Raw genomic sequence first — 23,918 nt, forward strand, 5'->3', positions numbered from 1 at the left:
CGCTGGCCAGGTCAGTATTTATTGCCCATCCCTAGTTATCCTCAAGGATGGTGTGTGACTTGGAGGTGGTGGTGTTCCCGTGCGCCTGCTGCCCTTGTCCTTCTAGGTGGAAGAGGTGGCGGGTTTGGGAGGTGCTGCCGAAGAAGCCTTGGCGAGTTGCTGCAGTGCATCTTGTAGATGGTCCACACTGCAGCCACGGTACGCCGGTGGTGGAGGGAGTGAATGTTTAAGGTGGTGGATGGGGTGCCGATCAAGCAGGCTGCTTTGTCCTGGATGGTGTCGAGCTTCTCGAGTGTTGTTGGAGCTGCAACTCATCCAGGCAAGTGGAGAGTATTCCATCACACTCCTGACTTGTGCCTTGTAGATGGTGGAAAGTCTTTGGGGAGTCAGGAGGTGAGACACTTGCCACAGAATACCCAGCCTCTGACCTGCTCTTGTAGCCACAGTATTTATGTGGCTGGCCCAGTTAAGTTTCTGGTCAATGGTGACCCCCAGGATTTTGATGGTGGGGGGTTCGGCGATGGTACAAAGAAGGTTCACTCGGTTAATCCCGGGGATGAGGGGATGGACATATGAGGAGAGGTTGAGTAGATTGGGACTCTACTCATTGGAGTTCAGAAGAATGAGAGGCGATCTTATTGAAACATATAAGATTGTGAAGGGATTGGATCGGGTGGATGTGGGGAGGATGTTCCCGATGGTGGGTGAAACTAGAACTAGGGGGCATAGTCTTAGAATAAGGGGCTGCTCTTTCAAAACTGAGATGAGGAGGAACTACTTCACTCAGAGGGTGGTAGGTCCATGGAATATGCTGCCCCAAAAAGCTGTAGAAGCTACATCATTACATAAATTTAAAACAGAAATAGACAGTTTCCTAGAAGTAAAGGGAATTAAAGGTTACGGGGAGCGGGCAGGAATTTGGACATGAGTCTAGGTTCGGATCGGTCATGGCCCTGTGGGTAGCGGAGCGGGCCCAGGGGCCGTGTAGCCTGATCCTGCTCCTATTTCGTGTGTCTAATTCTGTTAGATTCAGGAGATGGTTCTGTGATAGTGGATTGGCGGTTAGGATCAGATCAGCCATGATCTTATTGAATGGCGGAGCAGGCTCGAGGGGCCGATTGGCCTACTCCTGCTCCTATTTCTTATGTTCTTATGGTTATGACGTTGAATGTCAAGGGGGGGTGGTTAGACTCTCGCTTGTTGGAGATAGTCATTGCTTGGCAATTGTGTGGCGCGAATGTTACCTGCCACTTATCAGTCCAAGCCTGAACGTCGCCCAGGTCTTGTTGCATGCGGGCACGGACTGCTTCATTATCTGAGGAGTTGTGAGTGGAACTGAACACTGTGAATGTCAAGGGGCGGTGGTTAGACTCTTGCTTGTTGGATATAGTCATGGCCTGGCACTTGTGTGGCGCGAATGTTACTTTCAACTTGGCTTTCCCACGGAAGGACCGTATCCTCGCGCGCGCACGGTTACCACCCGCCAGACTATTAACCTCTCGCCATTTTCTTTCTCCACCCTCCCCCGACTCTCTCTCTCGTTCCAGGTTTTCCCAACGAGGCGGTGAAGTCCGGAGATGCTCTAGGTGCTGAGTCTCGCCTGTCCCGTTTTCCCCCTCCCCCCGCCCCCCCCCAACCCCCCACCCTCCAACACCCCGTACCTCCCAACCGGCCAGGATGCCCACGGAGCGGGAAGGCCGCGCGCCGGAGAAGAGGGCCGCCCCGGCCGGCTGGTGACCCCGCCGGACGCCAGACGTCAGACGCCTCTCCCCGCCTCCCCGTCCCGACCATGGCTCGGCTGAGGCCCTGAGGACGAGGTGGTGGACCGAACGCGTCGCGGGGAAGACCGCGCGATCGAGCGCTCCTCGACGCCCCCTCCGAGACCACCCACCCCTGAAGCCGGGACGCTTCCTGCTCCCTCCCCCGACCCCCAACCTGCATCGACACCATGGTGGACCTGACCAACAGCGCGGTCGACTTCTACCCGAAGAGCCAGCGCTCCGAACTCAACCATGCCGGAGGCTTCGGCTGCACACTGCAGGAGCTACGGTCCCTCATGGAGCTCCGAGGAGCCGAGGCCATGCAGAAGATCCAGGAGTCCTACGGAGACATCAACGGCCTGTGCCACAGGCTCAAGACCTCGCCAACAGACGGTGAGACTCCCCATCCTGGCCGCGGCTACTCCAGGTGTCTGGAGAGGGTTGAGGTTTTCAGGCTGGCGAAGGGGAGGGGGGAGGACAATCGACCGAAGGGATCTCGCCGGGCCAATTCCGTCTCCTGTGGCGGACAGGGTTCATGTGTCTCTCGGGCAAGGGTTAAGAACCAGGTTAGAAGCCAGGAGGGGGATGTCCATGGGAGCGTTCTCAATCGGGTTGATGAGTTACCAGGGCAGAACGTTGAGGTTGACGGTGTTAATTGGGTCGCAAAGCAATTAGATGGGTTTCCTGGGAGAGCATGGGTTGAGGAATATGGGGAGAAGGTGGGTAGGTGGGATATGGGGAGAAGGTGGGTAGGTGGGGTTGAGGGATATGGGGAGAAGGTGGGTAGGTGGGATATGGGGAGAAGGTGGGTAGGTGGGGTTGAGGGATATGGGGAGAAGGTGGGTAGGTGGGGTTGAGGGATATGGGGAGAAGGTGGGTAGGTGGGGTTGAGGGATATGGGGAGAAGGTGGGTGGGTGGGGTTGAGGGATATGGGGAGAAGGTGGGTGGGTGGGGTTGAGGGATATGGGGAGATGGTGGGTAGGTGGGGTTGAGTGATATGGGGAGAAGGTGGGTAGGTGGGATATGGGGAGAAGGTGGGTAGGTGGGGTTGAGGGATATGGGGAGAAGGTGGGTAGGTGGGATATGGGGAGAAGGTGGGGTTGAGGGATATGGGGAGAAGGTGGGTAGGTGGGATATGGGGAGAAGGTGGGTAGGTGGGGTTGAGGGATATGGGGAGAAGGTGGGTAGGTGGGATATGGGGAGAAGGTGGGTAGGTGGGGTTGAGGGATATGGGGAGAAGGTGGGTAGGTGGGGTTGAGGGATATGGGGAGAAGGTGGGTAGGTGGGGTTGAGGGATATGGGGAGAAGGTGGGTGGGTGGGGTTGAGGGATATGGGGAGAAGGTGGGTGGGTGGGGTTGAGGGATATGGGGAGATGGTGGGTAGGTGGGGTTGAGTGATATGGGGAGAAGGTGGGTAGGTGGGATATGGGGAGAAGGTGGGTAGGTGGGGTTGAGGGATATGGGGAGAAGGTGGGTAGGTGGGGTTGAGTGATATGGGGAGAAGGTGGGTAGGTGGGATATGGGGAGAAGGTGGGTGGGTGGGGTTGAGGGATATGGGGAGATGGTGGGTAGGTGGGGTTGAGGGATATGGGGAGAAGGTGGGTAGGTGGGGTTGAGCAATATGGGGAGAAGGTGGGTAGGTGGGGCTGAGGGATATGGGGAGAAGGTGGGTGGGTGGGGTTGAGGGATATGGGGAGAAGGTGGGTAGGTGGGGTTGAGTGATATGGGGAGAAGGTGGGTAGGTGGGATATGGGGAGAAGGTGGGTAGGTGGGGTTGAGGGATATGGGGAGAAGGTGGGTAGGTGGGGTTGAGGGATATGGGGAGAAGGTGGGTAGGTGGGGTTGAGGGATATGGGGAGAAGGTGGGTGGGTGGGGTTGAGGGATATGGGGAGAAGGTGGGTGGGTGGGGTTGAGGGATATGGGGAGATGGTGGGTAGGTGGGGGTTGAGGGATATGGGGAGAAGGTGGGTGGGTGGGGTTGAGGGACATGGGGAGAAGGTGGGTGGGTGGGGATGAGGGACATGGGGAGAAGGTGGGTGGGTGGGGATGAGGGACATGGGGAGAAGGTGGGTAGGTGGGGCTGAGGGATATGGGGAGAAGGTGGGTAGGTGGGGTTGAGGATATGGGGAGAAGGTGGGTGGGTGGGGTTGAGGGACATGGGGAGAAGGTGGGTGGGTGGGGATGAGGGACATGGGGAGAAGGTGGGTAGGTGGGGTTGAGCAATATGGGGAGAAGGTGGGTAGGTGGGGCTGAGGGATATGGGGAGAAGGTGGGTAGGTTTATCACAAAGGGATGGGTCTGTTGTGCGAATCCGATCCCTAAACCACCTTCTATTCTGAGATATGTTACTCCACTTCCTTTACTTTATATAGCAGGTGGTTGAATTCTTTGTTTCGTGGGGCGATGTTGCGCCCTTCCGTGTCCCATTAGGGTTCCAGTCTCTGTTTAGCTGTTGGGGAGGTCACCTCTCCTGGACAGACCTTGCGTTGTGCTCCTGAAGTCTCTGCATTGCGAATGTCAATCTCGGAGGTGGGGGGAGGGGGGCGTTGGGAAGAGATACAGGACCTCACGCCGACCTGTTGCCGGGCGACTCAGGCACGACAAGGGCAGCCCAAAATCACCACAGGGTCCTAAAGCGGGCGCAGGGCGCTTCTTTGAACGCGTTAACGAGGCTTTTAAATCGGTCCCCGTGCGCGCGCACATCCCTGGATGCCTGCGGAGGAGCCCGGTCCAATATGGCAGACGGCGCACATCCAGCGGGGAATGAGCGCGCCCACGCCGCCCGCCATCTTGGATTCTGAGGTGCCCGTTTCACGCCCGTGGCAGGGGCGCGGCCGATTGTCTGGGACAAGGAGACTGCAGGGGACAGAAAGTGTGGTTGAGGGATTCGATGTTGGGCAGCTGGGATCCTGAGGTAAGGGGCGGAGGGGCAACACTGCAGAGGCGGCCTACGGTGTTCAGTTGAGAAGCTCAAGCCCGACTACCCACATTCTCCCCAAATCCCTCGATCCCACCTTCTCCCCGTATCCCTCAGCTCCACCTACCCACCTTTTTTTATTCATGTATGGCAAGGCCAGCATTTATTGCCTATCCTTAATTGCCCTTGAACAACCGAGTGGTTTACTAGACCATTTCTGAGGGCAGTTAAGAGTCAACCACATTGCTGTGGCTCTGGAGTCACATATCGGCCAGACCAGGTAAGGGCAGTAGATTTCCTTCCTTAAAGGACATTAGTGAATCGGATGGGTTTTTACGACAGTCCGATAGTTTCATGGTCACCATTACTGACTCTAGCTTTTTATTCCAGATTTATTTAATTAATTGAATTTAAATTGGCCAGCTGCCGTGGGTGTGGTTTGAACTCACGTCTCTGGATCATTAGTCCGGGCCTTTGGATTAATAGCCCAGTGACATTACCAGTATGCTACTGTTCCCTTCTAATCATGTCTCACAATCCCACCTTCTCCCCATTTCCCCCCACCCCACCTTCTCCCCATCTCCCTCAAGCCCACCTTCTCCCCATCTCCCTCAACCCCACCTTCTCCCCATCTCCCTCAACCCCACCTTCCCCCCATTTCCCCCCACCCCACCTTCTCCCCATCTCCCTCAACCGCACCTTCTCCCCATCTCCCTCAAGCCCACCTTCTCCCATCTCCCTCAACCCCACCTTCTCCCCATCTCCCTCAACCCCACCTTCTCCCCATCTCCCTCCACCCCACCTTCTCCCCATCTCCCTCAACCCCACCTTCTCCCCATCTCCCTCAAACCCACCTTCTCCCCATCTCCCTCCACCCCACCTTCTCCCATCCCCCTCAACCACACCTTCTCCCCATCTCCCCCACCCCACCTTCTCCCCATCTCCCTCAACACCACCTTCTCCCCATCTCCCTCAATCCCACCTTCTCCCCATCTCCCTCAAGCCCACCTTCTCCCCATCTCCCTCAATCCCACCTTCATCCCATCTCCCTCAATCCCACCTTCTCCCCATCCCCCTCAAGCCCACCTTCTCCCATCTCCCTCAACCCCACCTTCTCCCCATCTCCCTCAACCCCACCTTCTCCCCATCTCCCTCCACCCCACCTTCTCCCATCCCCCTCAACCCCACCTTCTCCCCATCTCCCCCACCCCACCTTCTCCCCATCTCCCTCCACCCCACCTTCTCCCCATCTCCCTCAACCCCACCTTCTCCCCATCTCCCTCAACCCCACCTTCTCCCCTTCTCCCTCAATCCCACCTTCTCCCCATCTCCCTCAACCCCACCTTCTCCCCATCTCCCTCAACCCCACCTTCTCCCCATCTCCCTCCAACCCACCTTCTCCCCATCTCCCTCAACCCCACCTTCTTCCCATCTCCCTCAACCCCACCTTCTCCCCATCTCCCTCAATCCCACCTTCTCCCCATCTCCCCCACCCCACCTTCTCCCCATATCCCTCAACGCCACCTTCTCCCCATCTCTCTCAACCCCACCTTCTCCCCATCTCCCCCCACCCCACCTTCTCCCCATCTCCCCCACCCCACCTTCTCCCCATCTCCATCAACCCCACCTTCTCCCCATCTCCCTCAACCCGACCTTCTCCCCATCTCCCTCAACCCCACCTTCTCCCCATCTCCCTCAACCCCACCTTCTCCCCATCTCCCCCACCGCACCTTCCCCCATCTCCCTCAACCCCACCTTCTCCCCATCTCCCTCAATCCCACCTTCTCCCCATCTCCCTCAATCCCACCTTCTCCCCATCTCCCTCAACCCCACCTTCTCTCCATCTCCCTCAACCCCACAATATCCCCATCTCCCTCAACCCCACCTTCTTCCCATCTCCCTCAACCCCACCTTTTCCCCATCTCCCTCAATCCTACCTTCTCCCATCTCCCTCAATCCCACCTTTTCCCCATCTCCCTCAACCCCACCTTCTCCCCATCTCCCTCAACCCCACCTTCCCCCCATCTCCCCCACCCCACCACCACCCCACCTCCCTCAATCCCACCTTCCCCCCCATCTCCCCACCCCACCACCTCCCCATCTCCCTCCACCCCACCTTCTCCCCATCTCCCTCAACCCCACCTTCTCCCCATCTCCCTCCACCCCACCTTCTCCCCATCTCCCTCAACCCCACCTTCTCCCCATCTCTCTCAATCGCACCTTCTCCCCATCTCCCTCAACACCACCTTCTCTCCATCTCCCTCCACCCCTGCTTCTCTCCATCTCCCTCAACCCCACCTTCTCACCATCTCCCTCAACCCCACCTTCCCCCATCTCCCCCACCCCACCACCTCCCCATCTCCCTCAACCCCAACATTCCCCCATCTCCCTCAACCCCACCTTCCCGCCATCTCCCTCAATCCCACCTTCCCCCCATCTCCCCATCCCACCACCTCCCCATCTCCCCCACCCCACCTTCTCACCATCTCCCTCAACCCCACCTTCTCTCCATCTCCCTCAATCCCACCTTCTCCCCATCTCCCTCAATCCCACCTTCTCCCCATCTCCCTCAATCCCACTTTCTCCCCATCTCCCTCCACCCCATCTTCTCCCCATCTCCCTCAACCCCACCTTTTCCCCATCTCCCTCAACCCCACCTTCTCGCCATCTCCCTCAACCCCACCTTCTCCGCATCTCCCTCAATCCCACCTTCTCCCCATCTCCCTCAACCCCACCTTCTCCCCATCTCCCTCAACCCCACCTTCTCCCATCTCCCTCAATCCCACCTTCTCCCCATCTCCCTCAACCCCACCTTCTCCCCATCTCCCTCAATCCCACCTTCTCCCCATCTCCCTCAATCCCACCTTCTCCCCATCTCCCTCAATCCCACCTTCTCCCCATCTCCGTCAACCCCACCTTCTCCCCATCTCCCTCAACCCCACCTTCTCCCATCCCCCTCAATCCCACCTTCTCCCCATCTCCCTCAATCCCACCTTCTCCCCATCTCCCTCAATCCCACCTTCTCCCCATCTCCCTCAATCTCACCTTCTCCCCATCTCCCTCAATCCCACCTTCTCCCCATCTCCCTCAATCCCACCTTCTCCCCATCTCCCTCAATCCCACCTTCTCCCCATCTCCCTCAACCCCACCTTCTCCCATCCCCCTCAACCCCACCTTCTCCCCATCTCCCTCAATCCCACCTTCTCCCCATCTCCCTCAATCCCACCTTCTCCCCATCTCCCTCAACCCCACCTTCTCCCATCTCCCTCAACCCCACCTTCTCCCATCTCCCTCAAGCCCACCTTCTCCCCATCTCCCTCAACCCCACCTTCTCCCCATCTCCCTCAACCCCACCTTCCCCCCATCTCCCTCAACCCCACCTTCTCTCCATCTCCCTCAACCACACCTTCTCCCCATCTCTCCCTCAACCCCACCTTCCCCCATCTCCCTCAACCCCACCTTCCCCCCATTTCCCTCAACCCCACCTTCTCCCCATCTCCCTCAACCCCACCTTCTCTCCATCTCCCTCAACCCCACCTTTTCCCCATCTCCCTCAACCCCACCTTCTCGCCATCTCCCTCAACCCCACCTTCTCCGCATCTCCCTCAATCCCACCTTCTCCCCATCTCCCTCAACCCCACCTTCTCCCCATCTCCCTCAACCCCACCTTCTCCCATCTCCCTCAACCCCACCTTCCCCCCACCTCCCTCAACCCCACCTTCTCCCCATCTCCCTCAATCCCACCTTCTCCCCATCTCCCTCAACCCCACCTTCTCCTCATCTCCCTCCACCCCACCTTCTCTCCATCTCCCTCAACCCCACCTTCTCCCCATCTCCCTCAACCCCACCTTCTCCCCATCTCGCTCAACCCCACCTTCCCCCCATCTCCCCCACCCCACCACCTCCCCACCTCCCTCAATCCCACCTTCCCCCCCATCTCCCCACCCCCACCACCTCCCCATCTCCCTCCACCCCACCTTCTCCCCATCTCCCTCAACCCCACCTTCTCCCCATCTCCCTCCACCCCACCTTCTCCCCATCTCCCTCAACCCCACCTTCTCCCCATCTCTCTCAATCGCACCTTCTCCCCATCTCCCTCAACACCACCTTCTCTCCATCTCCCTCCACCCCTGCTTCTCTCCATCTCCCTCAACCCCACCTTCTCACCATCTCCCTCAACCCCACCTTCCCCCATCTCCCCCACCCCACCACCTCCCCATCTCCCTCAACCCCAACTTTCCCCCATCTCCCTCAACCCCACCTTCCCGCCATCTCCCTCAATCCCACCTTCCCCCCATCTCCCCATCCCACCACCTCCCCATCTCCCCCACCCCACCTTCTCACCATCTCCCTCAACCCCACCTTCTCTCCATCTCCCTCAATCCCACCTTCTCCCCATCTCCCTCAATCCCACCTTCTCCCCATCTCCCTCAATCCCACTTTCTCCCCATCTCCCTCCACCCCATCTTCTCCCCACCTCCCTCAACCCCACCTTTTCCCCATCTCCCTCAACCCCACCTTCTCGCCATCTCCCTCAACCCCACCTTCTCCGCATCTCCCTCAATCCCACCTTCTCCCCATCTCCCTCAACCCCACCTTCTCCCCATCTCCCTCAACCCCACCTTCTCCCATCTCCCTCAATCCCACCTTCTCCCCATCTCCCTCAACCCCACCTTCTCCCCATCTCCCTCAATCCCACCTTCTCCCCATCTCCCTCAACCCCACCTTCTCTCCATCTCCCTCAACCCCACAATCTCCCCATCTCCCTCAACCCCACCTTCTTCCCATCTCCCTCAACCCCACCTTTTCCCCATCTCCCTCAATCCTACCTTCTCCCATCTCCCTCAATCCCACCTTCTCCCCATCTCCCTCAACCCCACCTTCTCCCCATCTCCCTCAACCCCACCTTCCCCCCATCTCCCCCACCCCACCACCTCCCCACCTCCCTCAATCCCACCTTCCCCCCCATCTCCCCACCCCACCACCTCCCCATCTCCCTCCACCCCACCTTCTCCCCATCTCCCTCAACCCCACCTTCTCCCCATCTCCCTCCACCCCACCTTCTCCCCATCTCCCTCAACCCCACCTTCTCCCCATCTCTCTCAATCGCACCTTCTCCCCATCTCCCTCAACACCACCTTCTCTCCATCTCCCTCCACCCCTGCTTCTCTCCATCTCCCTCAACCCCACCTTCTCACCATCTCCCTCAACCCCACCTTCCCCCATCTCCCCCACCCCACCACCTCCCCATCTCCCTCAACCCCAACTTTCCCCCATCTCCCTCAACCCCACCTTCCCGCCATCTCCCTCAATCCCACCTTCCCCCCATCTCCCCATCCCACCACCTCCCCATCTCCCCCACCCCACCTTCTCACCATCTCCCTCAACCCCACCTTCTCTCCATCTCCCTCAATCCCACCTTCTCCCCATCTCCCTCAATCCCACCTTCTCCCCATCTCCCTCAATCCCACTTTCTCCCCATCTCCCTCCACCCCATCTTCCTCAACCCCACCTTTTCCCCATCTCCCTCAACCCCACCTTCTCGCCATCTCCCTCAACCCCACCTTCTCCGCATCTCCCTCAATCCCACCTTCTCCCCATCTCCCTCAACCCCACCTTCTCCCCATCTCCCTCAACCCCACCTTCTCCCATCTCCCTCAATCCCACCTTCTCCCCATCTCCCTCAACCCCACCTTCTCCCCATCTCCCTCAATCCCACCTTCTCCCCATCTCCCTCAATCCCACCTTCTCCCCATCTCCCTCAATCCCACCTTCTCCCCATCTCCGTCAACCCCACCTTCTCCCCATCTCCCTCAACCCCACCTTCTCCCATCCCCCTCAATCCCACCTTCTCCCCATCTCCCTCAATCCCACCTTCTCCCCATCTCCCTCAATCCCACCTTCTCCCCATCTCCCTCAATCTCACCTTCTCCCCATCTCCCTCAATCCCACCTTCTCCCCATCTCCCTCAATCCCACCTTCTCCCCATCTCCCTCAATCCCACCTTCTCCCCATCTCCCTCAACCCCACCTTCTCCCATCCCCCTCAACCCCACCTTCTCCCCATCTCCCTCAATCCCACCTTCTCCCCATCTCCCTCAATCCCACCTTCTCCCCATCTCCCTCAACCCCACCTTCTCCCATCTCCCTCAACCCCACCTTCTCCCATCTCCCTCAAGCCCACCTTCTCCCCATCTCCCTCAACCCCACCTTCTCCCCATCTCCCTCAACCCCACCTTCCCCCCATCTCCCTCAACCCCACCTTCTCTCCATCTCCCTCAACCACACCTTCTCCCCATCTCTCCCTCAACCCCACCTTCCCCCATCTCCCTCAACCCCACCTTCCCCCCATTTCCCTCAACCCCACCTTCTCCCCATCTCCCTCAACCCCACCTTCTCTCCATCTCCCTCAACCCCACCTTTTCCCCATCTCCCTCAACCCCACCTTCTCGCCATCTCCCTCAACCCCACCTTCTCCGCATCTCCCTCAATCCCACCTTCTCCCCATCTCCCTCAACCCCACCTTCTCCCCATCTCCCTCAACCCCACCTTCTCCCATCTCCCTCAACCCCACCTTCCCCCCACCTCCCTCAACCCCACCTTCTCCCCATCTCCCTCAATCCCACCTTCTCCCCATCTCCCTCAACCCCACCTTCTCCTCATCTCCCTCCACCCCACCTTCTCTCCATCTCCCTCAACCCCACCTTCTCCCCATCTCCCTCAACCCCACCTTCTCCCCATCTCCCTCAACCCCACCTTCCCCCCATCTCCCCCACCCCACCACCTCCCCACCTCCCTCAATCCCACCTTCCCCCCCATCTCCCCACCCCACCACCTCCCCATCTCCCTCCACCCCACCTTCTCCCCATCTCCCTCAACCCCACCTTCTCCCCATCTCCCTCCACCCCACCTTCTCCCCATCTCCCTCAACCCCACCTTCTCCCCATCTCTCTCAATCGCACCTTCTCCCCATCTCCCTCAACACCACCTTCTCTCCATCTCCCTCCACCCCTGCTTCTCTCCATCTCCCTCAACCCCACCTTCTCACCATCTCCCTCAACCCCACCTTCCCCCATCTCCCCCACCCCACCACCTCCCCATCTCCCTCAACCCCAACATTCCCCCATCTCCCTCAACCCCACCTTCCCGCCATCTCCCTCAATCCCACCTTCCCCCCATCTCCCCATCCAACCACCTCCCCATCTCCCCCACCCCACCTTCTCACCATCTCCCTCAACCCCACCTTCTCTCCATCTCCCTCAATCCCACCTTCTCCCCATCTCCCTCAATCCCACCTTCTCCCCATCTCCCTCAATCCCACTTTCTCCCCATCTCCCTCCACCCCATCTTCTCCCCATCTCCCTCAACCCCACCTTTTCCCCATCTCCCTCAACCCCACCTTCTCGCCATCTCCCTCAACCCCACCTTCTCCGCATCTCCCTCAATCCCACCTTCTCCCCATCTCCCTCAACCCCACCTTCTCCCCATCTCCCTCAACCCCACCTTCTCCCATCTCCCTCAATCCCACCTTCTCCCCATCTCCCTCAACCCCACCTTCTCCCCATCTCCCTCAATCCCACCTTCTCCCCATCTCCCTCAATCCCACCTTCTCCCCATCTCCCTCAATCCCACCTTCTCCCCATCTCCGTCAACCCCACCTTCTCCCCATCTCCCTCAACCCCACCTTCTCCCATCCCCCTCAATCCCACCTTCTCCCCATCTCCCTCAATCCCACCTTCTCCCCATCTCCCTCAATCCCACCTTCTCCCCATCTCCCTCAATCTCACCTTCTCCCCATCTCCCTCAATCCCACCTTCTCCCCATCTCCCTCAATCCCACCTTCTCCCCATCTCCCTCAATCCCACCTTCTCCCCATCTCCCTCAACCCCACCTTCTCCCATCCCCCTCAACCCCACCTTCTCCCCATCTCCCTCAATCCCACCTTCTCCCCATCTCCCTCAATCCCACCTTCTCCCCATCTCCCTCAACCCCACCTTCTCCCATCTCCCTCAACCCCACCTTCTCCCATCTCCCTCAAGCCCACCTTCTCCCCATCTCCCTCAACCCCACCTTCTCCCCATCTCCCTCAACCCCACCTTCCCCCCATCTCCCTCAACCCCACCTTCTCTCCATCTCCCTCAACCACACCTTCTCCCCATCTCTCCCTCAACCCCACCTTCCCCCATCTCCCTCAACCCCACCTTCCCCCCATTTCCCTCAACCCCACCTTCTCCCCATCTACCTCAACCCCACCTTCTCTCCATCTCCCTCAACCCCACCTTCTCTCCATCTCCCTCAACCCCACCTTCTCCCCATCTCCCTCAACCCCACCTTCTCCACATCTCCCTCAACCCCACCTTCTCCCCATCTCCCTCAACCCCACCTTCTCCCCATCTTCCTCAATCCCACCTTCTCCCCATCTCCCTCAACCCCACCTTCTCCCCATCTCCCTCAATCCCACCTTCTCCCCATCTCCCTCAATCCCACCTTCTCACCATCTCCCTCAACCCCACCTTCTCCCATCTCCCTCAACCCCACCTTCTCCCATCTCTCTCAAGCCCACCTTCTCCCCATCTCCCTCAATCCCACCTTCTCCCCATCTCCCTCAACCCCACCTTCTCCCATCTCCCTCAACCCCACCTTCTCCCATCTCCCTCAATCCCACCTTCTCCCCATCTCCCTCAACCCCACCTCTCTCCATCTCCCTCAACCCCACCTTCTCCCATCACCCCAACTTCTCCCATCTGCTTCAAGCCCACTTTCTCCCCATATCCCTCGATCCCAACTTCTCCCCCTCTCCCTCGATCCCAACTTCTCCCCATCTCCCACAATCCTACCATCTCACTCCACCCCACCTTCTCTCCATCTCCCTCAATTCCACCTTCTCCCCATCTCCCTCCACCTCCACCTACCCAAGTCTTTCCCTCATTGCGTGTTCTTGCCAAGCAGGCCATGTTGTGTCCAGTTTTCTCTCCGCACTTGAACCGGTGGCGCCACCCTCCTTCCCGTCCCCCCGCCGCCCCCGGCAAAAAGAAAATAACATCCACGAACAATCTTGTAAAAAAGTTCTCTTCAGACGCAATCTGCCGAAGCTCTTTCAGCACCCAGGGGGTTAAACTCAGCCGCCTGTCGGCACATTCACTGACTCTGCCCTTGACTTGTCCTTGAGATGCTGACGGTTCCTGTAGTTCCCAGTGCAAGTGTCTCCGACATTCATTCTCCTGTAATGCAGCGGCACTTCAGTGAGGCTGCACAGGTCACCTCGAGGGTGTTGCGGGGGGTCGGGGGTTCTGAGACCAACAACCCCGCGATTCTTCTCCCATCTTGTCCCATCTCCTTGCCTCCCCTCACCAACGGGCGGGAGACCTCCGGAGCACGACAGCAGAAATAGATTGCACCGTGAAATAGAGCGTAGCCTGGTGCCGGTTGACGGGAGAGGGATGTCTCGCGCGTTCATCTCACGTTCCCCTGTCAGCAGAGGCGATAACGCATTTAAAATCGCACCGCAGGGGCTAACTGCGCAGGAGGAGGCCATTCGGCCCAACGTGTCCCTGCCGGCTCTTAGCCAGAGCATCTTCCCACTGCCCCGCTCTCTCCCCATAGCTCTGTATCAATCCCCTAACTAATCCCACTGCCCCGCTCTCTCCCCATAGCCCTGTATCAATCCCCAAACTAATCCCACTCTCCCGCTCTCTCCCCATAGCCCTGTATCAACCCCCACACTGATCCCACTGCCCCGCTCTCTCCCCATAGCCCTGTATCAATCCCTAACTAATCCCACTGCCCCGCTCTCTCCCCATAGCCCTGTATCAATCCCCAAACTAATCCCACTGCCCCGCTCTCTCCCCATAGCCCTGTATCAATCCACAAACTAATCCCACTGCCCCGCTCTCTCCCCATAGCCCTGTATCAACCCCCAAACTAATCCCACTCTCCCGCTCTCTCCGCATAGCCCTGTATCAATCCCCAAACTAATCCCACTGCCCCGCTCTCTCCCCATAGCCCTGTATCAATCCCTAACTAATCCCACTGCCCCGCTCTCTCCCCATAGCCCTGTATCAATCCCACACTAATCCCACTGCCCCGCCCTCTCCCCATAGCCCTGTATCAATCCCACACTAATCCCACTGCCCTGCTCTCTCCCCATAGCCCTGTATCAATCCCACACTAATCCCACTGCCCCGCCCTCTCCCCATAGCCCTGTATCAATCCGCAAACTAATCTCACTGCACTGCTCTCTCCCCATAGCCCTGCATCAATCCCCAAACTAATCCCACTGCCCCGCTCTCTCCGCATAGCCCTGCATCAGTCCCCAAACTAATCCCACTGCCCCGCTCTCTCCTCATGGCCCTGTATCAATCCCACACTAATCCCACTGCCCCGCTCTCTCCCCATAGCCCTGTATCAATCCCACACTAATCCCACTGCCCCACTCTCTCCCCATAGCCCTGTATCAATCCCACACTAATCCCACTGCCCCGCTCTCTCCCCATAGCCCTGCATCAATCCCCAAACTAATCCCACTGCCCCGCTCTCTCCCCACAGCCCTGTATCAATCCCCAAACTAATCCCACTGCCCCGCTCTCTCCCCATAGCCCTGTATCAATCCCACACTAATCCCACTGCCCCACTCTCTCCCCATAGCCCTGTATCAATCCCACACTAATCCCACTGCCCCGCTCTCTCCCCATAGTCCTGTATCAATCCCCACACTAATCCCACTGCCCTGCTCTCTCCCCATAGCCCTGCATCAATCCCCAAACTAATCCCATTGCCCCGCTCTCTCCGCATAGCCCTGCATCAATCCCCAAACTAATCCCACTGCCCCGCTCTCTCCCCATAGCCCTGTATCAATCCCAAACTAATCCCACTGCCCTGCTCTCTCCCCATAGCCCTGCATCAATCCCCAAACTAATCCCACTGCCCCGCTCTCTCCCCATAGCCCTGTATTAATCCCCAAACTAATCCCACTGCCCCGCTCTCTCCCCATAGCCCTGTATCAATCCCCAAACTAATCCCACTGCCCCGCTCTCTCCCCATAGCCCTGCATCAATCCCCAAACTAATCCCACTGCCCCGCTCTCCCCATAGCCCTGTATCAATCCCCAAACTAATCCCACTGCCCCGCTCTCTCCCCATAGCCCTGTATCAATCCCCAAACTAATCCCACTGCCCCGCTCTCCCCATAGCCCTGTATCAATCCCCAAACTAATCCCACTGCCCCGCTCTCTCCCGATAGCCCTGTATCAATCCCCAAACTGATGCCACTGCCCCGCTCTCTCCCCATAGCCCTGTATCAATCCCCAAAACTAATCCCACTGCCCCGCTCTCTCCCCATAGCCCTGTATCAATCCCCAAACTAATCCCACTGCCCCGCTCTCTCCCCACAGCCCTGTATCAATCCCAAACTAATCCCACTGCCCCGCTCTTTCCCCATAGCCCTGTATCAATCCCCAAACTAATCCCACTGCCCTGCTCTCTCCCCATAGCCCTGTATCAATCCCCAAACTAATCCCACTGCCCCCCTCTCTCCCGATAGCCCTGTATCAATCCCCAAACTAATCCCACTGCCCCGCTCTCTCCCCATAGCCCTGTATTAATCCCCAAACTAATCCCACTGCCCCGCTCTCCCCCCACAGCCCTGTATCAATCCCCAAACTAATCCCACTGCCCCGCTCTCTCCCCATAGCCCTGTATCAATCCCAAACTAATCCCACTGCCCCGCTCTCTCCCCATAGCCCTGTATCAATCCCCAAACTAATCCCACTGCCCCGCTCTCTCCCCATAGCCCTGTATCAATCCCCAAACTAATCCCACTGCCCCGCTCTCTCCCCATAGCCCTGTATCAATCCCAAACTAATCCCACTGCCCCGCTCTCTCCCCATAGCCCTGTATCAATCCCCAAACTAATCCCACTGCCCGCCCTCTCCCCATAGCCCTGTATCAATCCTGAAAATAATCCCACTGCCCCGCTCTCTCCCCATAGCCCTGTATCAATCCCACATTAATCCCACTGCCCCGCTCTCTCCCCATAGCCCGGTATCAACCCCCAAACTGATCCCACTGCCCTGCTCTCTCCCCATAGCCCTGTATCAACCCCCAAACTGATCCCACTGCCCCGCTCTCTCCCCATAGCCCTGTCTCAACCCCCAAACTAAGCCCACTACCCCGCTCTCTCCCCATAGACCTGTATCAACCCCCAAACTGATCCCACTGCCCCGCTCTCTCCCCATAGCCCTGTCTCAACCCCCAAACTAAGCCCACTGCCCCGCTCTCTCCCCATAGCCCTGTATCAACCCCCAAACTAATCCCACTGCCCCGCTCTCTCCCCATAGCCCTGTATCAACCCCCAAACTAATCCCACTGCCCCGCTCTCTCCCCATAGCCCTGTATCAATCCCCAAACTGATCCCACTGCCCCGCTCTCTCCCCATAGACCTGTATCAATCCCCAAACTAATCCCACTGTCCCGCTCTCCCACCATAGCCCCGTATCAATCCCCAAACTGATCCCACTGCCCCGCTCTCTCCCCATAGCCCTGTATCAATCCCCAAACTAATCCCACTGCCCCAGTCTCTCCCACCATAGCCCTGTATCAATCCCCAAACTAATCCCACTGACCCGTTCTCTCCGCATAGCCCTGTATTAATCCCCAAACTAATCCCACTGCCCCACTCTCCCCCATAGCCCTGTATCAATCCCCAAACTAATCCCACTGCCCCGCTCTCCCCCCATAGCCGTGTATCAACCCCCAAACTAAGCCCACTGCCCCGCTCTCTCCCCCATAGCCCTGTATCAACCCCCAAACTAAGCCCACTGCCCCGCTCTCCCCCCATAGCCCTGTATCAATCCCCAAACTAATCCCACTGCCCCGCTCTCTCCCCAATACCTGTATCAATCCCCAAACTGATCCCACTGACCCGTTCTCTCCCCATAGCCCTGTATCAATCACCAAACTAATCCCACTGCCCCGCTCTCCCCCCACAGCCCTGTATCAATCCCCGAACTAATGCCACTGCCCCGCTCTCTCCCCATAGCCCTGTATCAATCCCAAACTAATCCCACTGCCCCGCTCTCTCCCCATAGCCCTGTATCAATCCCCAAACTAATCCCACTGCCCGCCCTCTCCCCATAGCCCTGTATCAATCCCAAAACTAATCCCACTGCCCCGCTCTCTCCCCACAGCCCTGTATCAATCCCACATTAATCCCACTGCCCCGCTCTCTCCCCACAGCCCGGTATCAACCCCCAAACTGATCCCACTGCCCCGCTCTCTCCCCAGAGCCCTGTATCAACCCCCAAACTGATCCCACTGCCCCGCTCTCTCCCCATAGACCTGCATCAACCCCCAAACTAATCCCACTGCCCCGCTCTCTCCCCATAGCCCTGTCTCAACCCCCAAACTAAGCCCACTGCCCCGCTCTCTCCCCATAGACCTGTATCAACCCCCAAACTGATCCCACTGCCCCGCTCTCTCCCCATAGCCCTGTCTCAACCCCCAAACTAAGCCCACTGCCCCGCTCTCTCCCCATAGCCCTGTATCAACCCCCAAACTAATCCCACTGCCCCGCTCTCTCCCCATAGCCCTGTATCAACCCCCAAACTAATCCTACTGCCCCGCTCTCTCCCCATAGCCCTGTATCAATCCCCAAACTGATCCCACTGCCCCGCTCTCTCCCCATAGCCCTGTATTAATCCACAAACTAATCCCTATGCCCCGCTCTCCCCCCACAGCCCTGTATCAATCCCCAAACTAATCCCACTGCCCTGCTCTCTCCCCATAGCCCTGTATCAATCCCAAACTAATCCCACTTCCCCGCTCTCTCTCCATAGCCCTGTATCAATCCCCAAACTAATCCCACTGCCCCGCTCTCTCCCCATAGCCCTGTATCAATCCCCAAACTAATCCCACTGCCCGCCCTCTCCCCATAGCCCTGTATCAATCCCGAAACTAATCCCACTGCCCCGCTCTCTCCCCATAGCCCTGTATCAATCCCACATTAATCCCACTGCCCCGCTCTCTCCCCATAGCCCGGTATCAACCCCCAAACTGATCCCCCTGCCCCGCTCTCTCCCCATAGCCCTGTATCAACCCCCAAACTGATCCCACTGCCCCGCTCTCTCCCCATAGCCCTGTATCAATCCCCAAACTAATCCCACTGCCCCGCTCTCTCCCCATAGCCCTGTATCAATCCCCAAACTAAGCCCACTGCCCCGCTCTCTCCCCATAGACCTGTATCAACCCCCAAACTAATCCCACTGCCCCGCTCTCTCCCCATAGACCTGTATCAACCCCCAAACTGATCCCACTGCCCCGCTCTCTCCCCATAGCCCTGTATCAACCCCCAAACTAATCCCACTGCCCCGCTCTCTCCCCATAGCCCTGTATCAATCCCCAAACTAATCCCACTGCCCCGCTCTCTCCCCATAGCCCTGTATCAACCCCCAAACTAATCCCACTGCCCCGCTCTCTCCCCATAGCCCTGTATCAATCCCCAAACTGATCCCACTGCCCCGCTCTCTCCCCATAGCCCTGTATCAATCCCCAAACTAATCCCACTGTCCCGCTCTCCCACCATAGCCCTGTATCAATCCCCAAACTGATCCCACTGCCCCGCTCTCTCCCCACAGCCCTGTATCAATCCCCAAACTAATCCCACTGCCCCAGTCTCTCCCCCCATGGCCCTGTATCAATCCCCAAACTAATCCCACTGACCCGTTCTCTCCGCATAGCCCTGTATTAATCCCCAAACTAATCCCACTGCCCCGCCCTCCCCCATAGCCCTGTATCAACCCCCAAACTAATCCCACTGCCCCGCTCTCCCCCCATAGCCCTGGACCAACCCCCAAACTAAGCCCACTGCCCCGCTCTCTCCCCCATAGCCCTGTATCAACCCCCAAACTAATCCCACTGCCCCGCTCTCTCCCCATAGCCCTGTATCAACCCGCAAACTAAGCCCACTGCCCCGCTCTCCCCCCATAGCCCTGTATCAACACCCAAACTAATCCCACTGCCCCGCTCTCTCCCCATAGCCCTGTATCAACCCCCAAACTAATCCCACTGCCCCGCTCTCTCCCCATAGCCCTGTATCAATCCCCAAACTGATCCCACTGACCCGTTCTCTCCCCATAGCCCTGTATCAATCCCCAAACTAATCCCACTGCCCCGCTATCCCCCCACAGCCCTGTATCAATCCCCAAACTAATCCCACTGCCCCGCTCTCTCCCCATAGCTCTGTATCAATCCCCAAACTAATCCCACTGCCCCGCTCTCTCCCCATAGCCCTGTATCAATCCCCAAACTAATCCCACTGCCCCGCTCTCTCCCCATAGCTCTGTATCAATCCCCAAACTAATCCCACTGCCCCGCTCTCTCCCCATAGCCCTGTATCAATCCCCAAACTAATCCCACTGCCTCGCTCTCTCCCCATAGCCCTGTATCAATCCCAAACTAATCCCACTGCCCCCCTCTCTCCCCATAGCGCTGTATCAATCCCCAAACTAATCCCACTGCCCCGCTCTCCCCCCATAGCCCTGTATCAATCCCCAACCTAATCCCACTGCCCCGCTCTCTCCCCATAGCCCTGTATCAATCCCCAAACTAATCTCACTGCCCCGCTCTCGCCCCATAGCCCTGTATCAATACCAAACTAATCCCACTGCCCCGCTTTCTCCCCATAGCCCTGTATCAATCCCCAAACTAATCCCACTGCCCCGCTCTCCCCCATAGCCCTGTATCAAACCCCAAACTAATCCCACTGCCCTGCTCTCTCCCCATAGCCCTGTATCAATCCCAAACTAATCCCACTGCCCCGCTCTCCCCCCATAGCCCTGTATCAATCCCCAAACTAATCCCACTGCCCCGCTCTCTCCCCATAGCCCTGTATCAATCCCAAACTAATCCCACTGCCCCCGCTCTCTCCCCATAGCCCTGTATCAATCCCAAACTAATCCCACTGCCCCGCTCTCTCCCCATAGCCCTGTATCAATCCCCAAACTAATGCCACTGCCCCGCTCTCTCCCCATAGCCCTGTATCAATCCCAAACTAATCCCACTGCCCCGCTCTCTCCCCATAGCCCTGTATCAATCCCCAAACTAATCCCATTGCCCCACTCTCTCCCCATAGCCCTGTATCAATCCCAAACTAATCCCACTGCCCCGCTCTCTCCCCGTAGCCCTGTATCAATCCCAAACTAATCCCACTGCCCCGCTCTCTCTCCATAGCCCTGTATCAATCCGAAACTAACCCCACTGCCCCGCTCGCTCCCCATAGCCCTGTATCAATCCCCAAACTAATCCACTGCCCCAGTCTCTCCCCCCATAGCCCTGTATCAATCCCCAAACCAATCCCACTGACCCGCTCTCTCCCCATAGCCCTGTATCAATCCCCAATCTAATCCCACTGCCCTGCTCTCTCCCTATAGCCCTGTATCAATCCCCAAACTAATCCCACTGACCCGCTCTCTCCCCATAGCCCTGTATCAATCCCCAATCTAATCCCACTGCCCTGCTCTCTCCCTATAGCCCTGTATCAATCCCCAAACTAATCCCACTGCCCCACTCTCTCCCCATAGCCCTGTGTCAATCCCAAACTAGTCCCACTGCCCCGCTCTCTCCCCATAGCCCTGTATCAATCCCAAACTAATCTACTGCCCCGCTCTCTCCCCATAGCCCTGTATCAATCCCCAAACTAATCCCACTGTCCCGCTCATTCCCCATAGCCCTGTGTCAAACCTGAACGAGTGATGTTGGTTGAGGGATAAATATTGGCCCCAGGACACCGGGGAGAACTCTCCCCTGCTCTTCTTCCAATCGTGGCCGTGGGATCTTTTACATCCACCTGAGAGGGCAGACAGTGCGGTGCTCCCTCAGTACTCCCCCTCCGACAGTGCGGCGCTCCCTCAGTACTGCCCCTCCGACAGTGCAGCGCTCCCTCAGTACCGCCCCTCCGACAGTGCGGCGCTCCCTCAGTACTGCCCCTCCGACAGTGCGGCACTCCCTCAGTACTGCCCCTCCGACAGTGCGGCGCTCCCTCAGTACCGCCCCTCCGACAGTGCGGCGCTCCCTCAGTACCGCCCCTCCGACAGTGCGGCGCTCCCTCAGTACTTTCACCGGGGGAGTGTCTGGCCTGGATTACGGGGCTCGAGTCTCTGGAGTTGGGGGCTCGAACCCATGACCTTCTGACTCAGAGGCGAGAGTGAGAACATTGAGCTAAGGGGATGAACAGGTTAATCTCTAACACAAATAAGACAACAATCGTTAGGCCAACAAATATTATAGCCTCGTAGATCGTTTGGCTGAGGAGCAGCGTACCAAAGAGATTTAATTAAAATCTCCCTGGAGATAGAATTATTATTAATATCCACAAATATTTAATTGCAATTAAACAATTAGTGTTTTCCCCCCTGGCTTGGTGAAGGTACCGAACTCAGTGGAGTCTAAACTGGGTGGATGAGAAAAGACTTCTGCATTTCCCCGGCGCCTTTCGCCTCCTCAGGACATCCCAAAGCACTTGACACCCAATGAAGGACTTTTTTTGAAATGTGGCCACAGCTGTAACGTGGGAAACGAGGCAGCCAATTTGCGCACAGCAAGATCCCACCGACAGCAGTGAGTTAATGGCCGGCACTTGAGCGCGCCCGTGCGACAGGCGCTAACCGGCCTACTAAGCCCCGACATTGGGGGCAGGAAAGTGCATGCTGGTTACGAGACCAAAGTGCGCGACCCCGCCATATTGGCGTAGGTAAACAAAATAGGCGATATGGGGAGAAGGTGGGTGGGTGGGGTTGAGGGATATGGGGAAAGGTGGGTAGGTGGGGTTGAGGGAGATGGGGAGAAGGTGGGTAGGTGGGGTTGAGGGAGATGGGGAGAAGGTGGGTGGGTGGGGTTGAGGGATATGGGGAGAAGGTGGGTGGGTGGGGTTGAGGGAGATGGGGAGAAGGTGGGTGGGTGGGGTTGAGGGAGATGGGGAGAAGGTGGGTGGGTGGGGTTGAGGGAGATGGGGAGAAGGTGGGTCGGTGGGGTTGAGGGAGATGGGGAGAAGGTGGGTGGGTGGGGTTGAGGGAGATGGGGAGAAGGTGGGTAGGTGGGGTTGTGGGATATGGGGAAAGGTGGGGTTGAGGGAGATGGGGAGAAGGTGGGTGGGTGGGGTTGAGGGATATGGGGAGAAGGTGGGTAGGTGGGGTTGAGGGAGATGGGGAGAAGGTGGGTGGGTGGGGTTGAGGGAGATGGGGAGAAGGTGGGTAGGTGGGGTTGAGGGATATGGGGAGAAGGTGGGTAGGTAGGGTTGAGGGAGATGGGAGAAGGTGGGTGGGTGGGGTTGAGGGATATGGGGAGAAGGTGGGTAGGTGGGGTTGAGGGATATGGGGAGAAGGTTGGTAGCTGGGGTTGAGGGAGATGGGTAGAAGGTGGGTGGGTGGGGTTGAGGGATATGGGGAGAAGGTGGGTGGGTGGGGTTGAGGGATATGGGGAGAAGGTGGGTAGGTGGGGTTGAGGGAGATGGGGAGAAGGTGGGTGGGTGGGGTTGAGGGATATGGGGAGAAGGTGGGTGGGTGGGGTTGAGGGAGATGGGGAGAAGGTGGGTAGGTGGGGTTGAGGGAGATGGGGAGAAGGTGGGTGGGAGGGGTTGAGGGATATGGGGAGAAGGAGGGTGGGTGGGGTTGAGGGATATGGGGAGAAGGTGGGTGGGTGGGGTTGAGGGATAGAGGGAGAAGGTGGATGGGTGGGTTTGAGGGATATGGGGAGAAGGTCGGTGGGTGGGGTTGAGGGATATGGGGAGAAGGTGGATGGGTGGGGTTGAGGGATATGCGTAGAAGGTGGGTCGGTGGGTTTGAGGGATATGGGGAGAAGGTGGGTGGGTGGGGTTGAGGGATAGAGGAAGAAGGTGGGTGGGTGGGGTTGAGGGAGAAGGGGAGAAGGTGAGTGGGTGGGTTTGAGGGAGATGGGGAGAAGGTGGGTGGGTGGGGTTGAGGGAGATTGGGAGAAGGTGGGTAGGTGGGGTTGAGGCAGATGGGGAGAAGGTGGGTGGGTGGGGTTGAGGGAGATGGGGAGAAGGTGGGTAGGTGGGGTTGAGGGATATGGGGAGAAGGTGGGTGGGTGGGGTTGAGGGAGATGGGGAGAAGGTGGGTGGGTGGGGTTGAGGGATATGGGGAGAAGGTGGGGTACCTCTGGGAGAATGCCGGGATTGAGTTTGCACTGATGTTGGGATGTTTGAATTGCTCTGCCGTGTCTCCCACAGGGCT

General features: G+C 58.2%; 1 protein-coding gene across 1 annotated transcript in view; it reads left to right on the forward strand.

The window, feature by feature from the left end:
• The first annotated feature begins 1,647 nt into the window (after positions 1-1,647).
• LOC147086856 (plasma membrane calcium-transporting ATPase 3-like) overlaps positions 1,648-23,918 on the forward strand; it is a 158,234-nt gene continuing 135,963 nt past the window's right edge. Inside the window, exon 1 of the mRNA XM_085978341.1 lies at positions 1,648-2,153. Within this exon, the coding sequence (XP_085834467.1) occupies positions 1,949-2,153 (205 nt within the window). The 5' untranslated portion in view covers positions 1,648-1,948. The remainder of the gene's footprint in view (positions 2,154-23,918) is intronic.

This window comes from Somniosus microcephalus, unplaced genomic scaffold (assembly GCF_052327205.1).
Source record: "Somniosus microcephalus isolate GS21.2 unplaced genomic scaffold, FLI_Smic_1.0 unresolved_chr7, whole genome shotgun sequence".
NCBI classification, from domain to species: domain Eukaryota; kingdom Metazoa; phylum Chordata; class Chondrichthyes; order Squaliformes; family Somniosidae; genus Somniosus; species Somniosus microcephalus.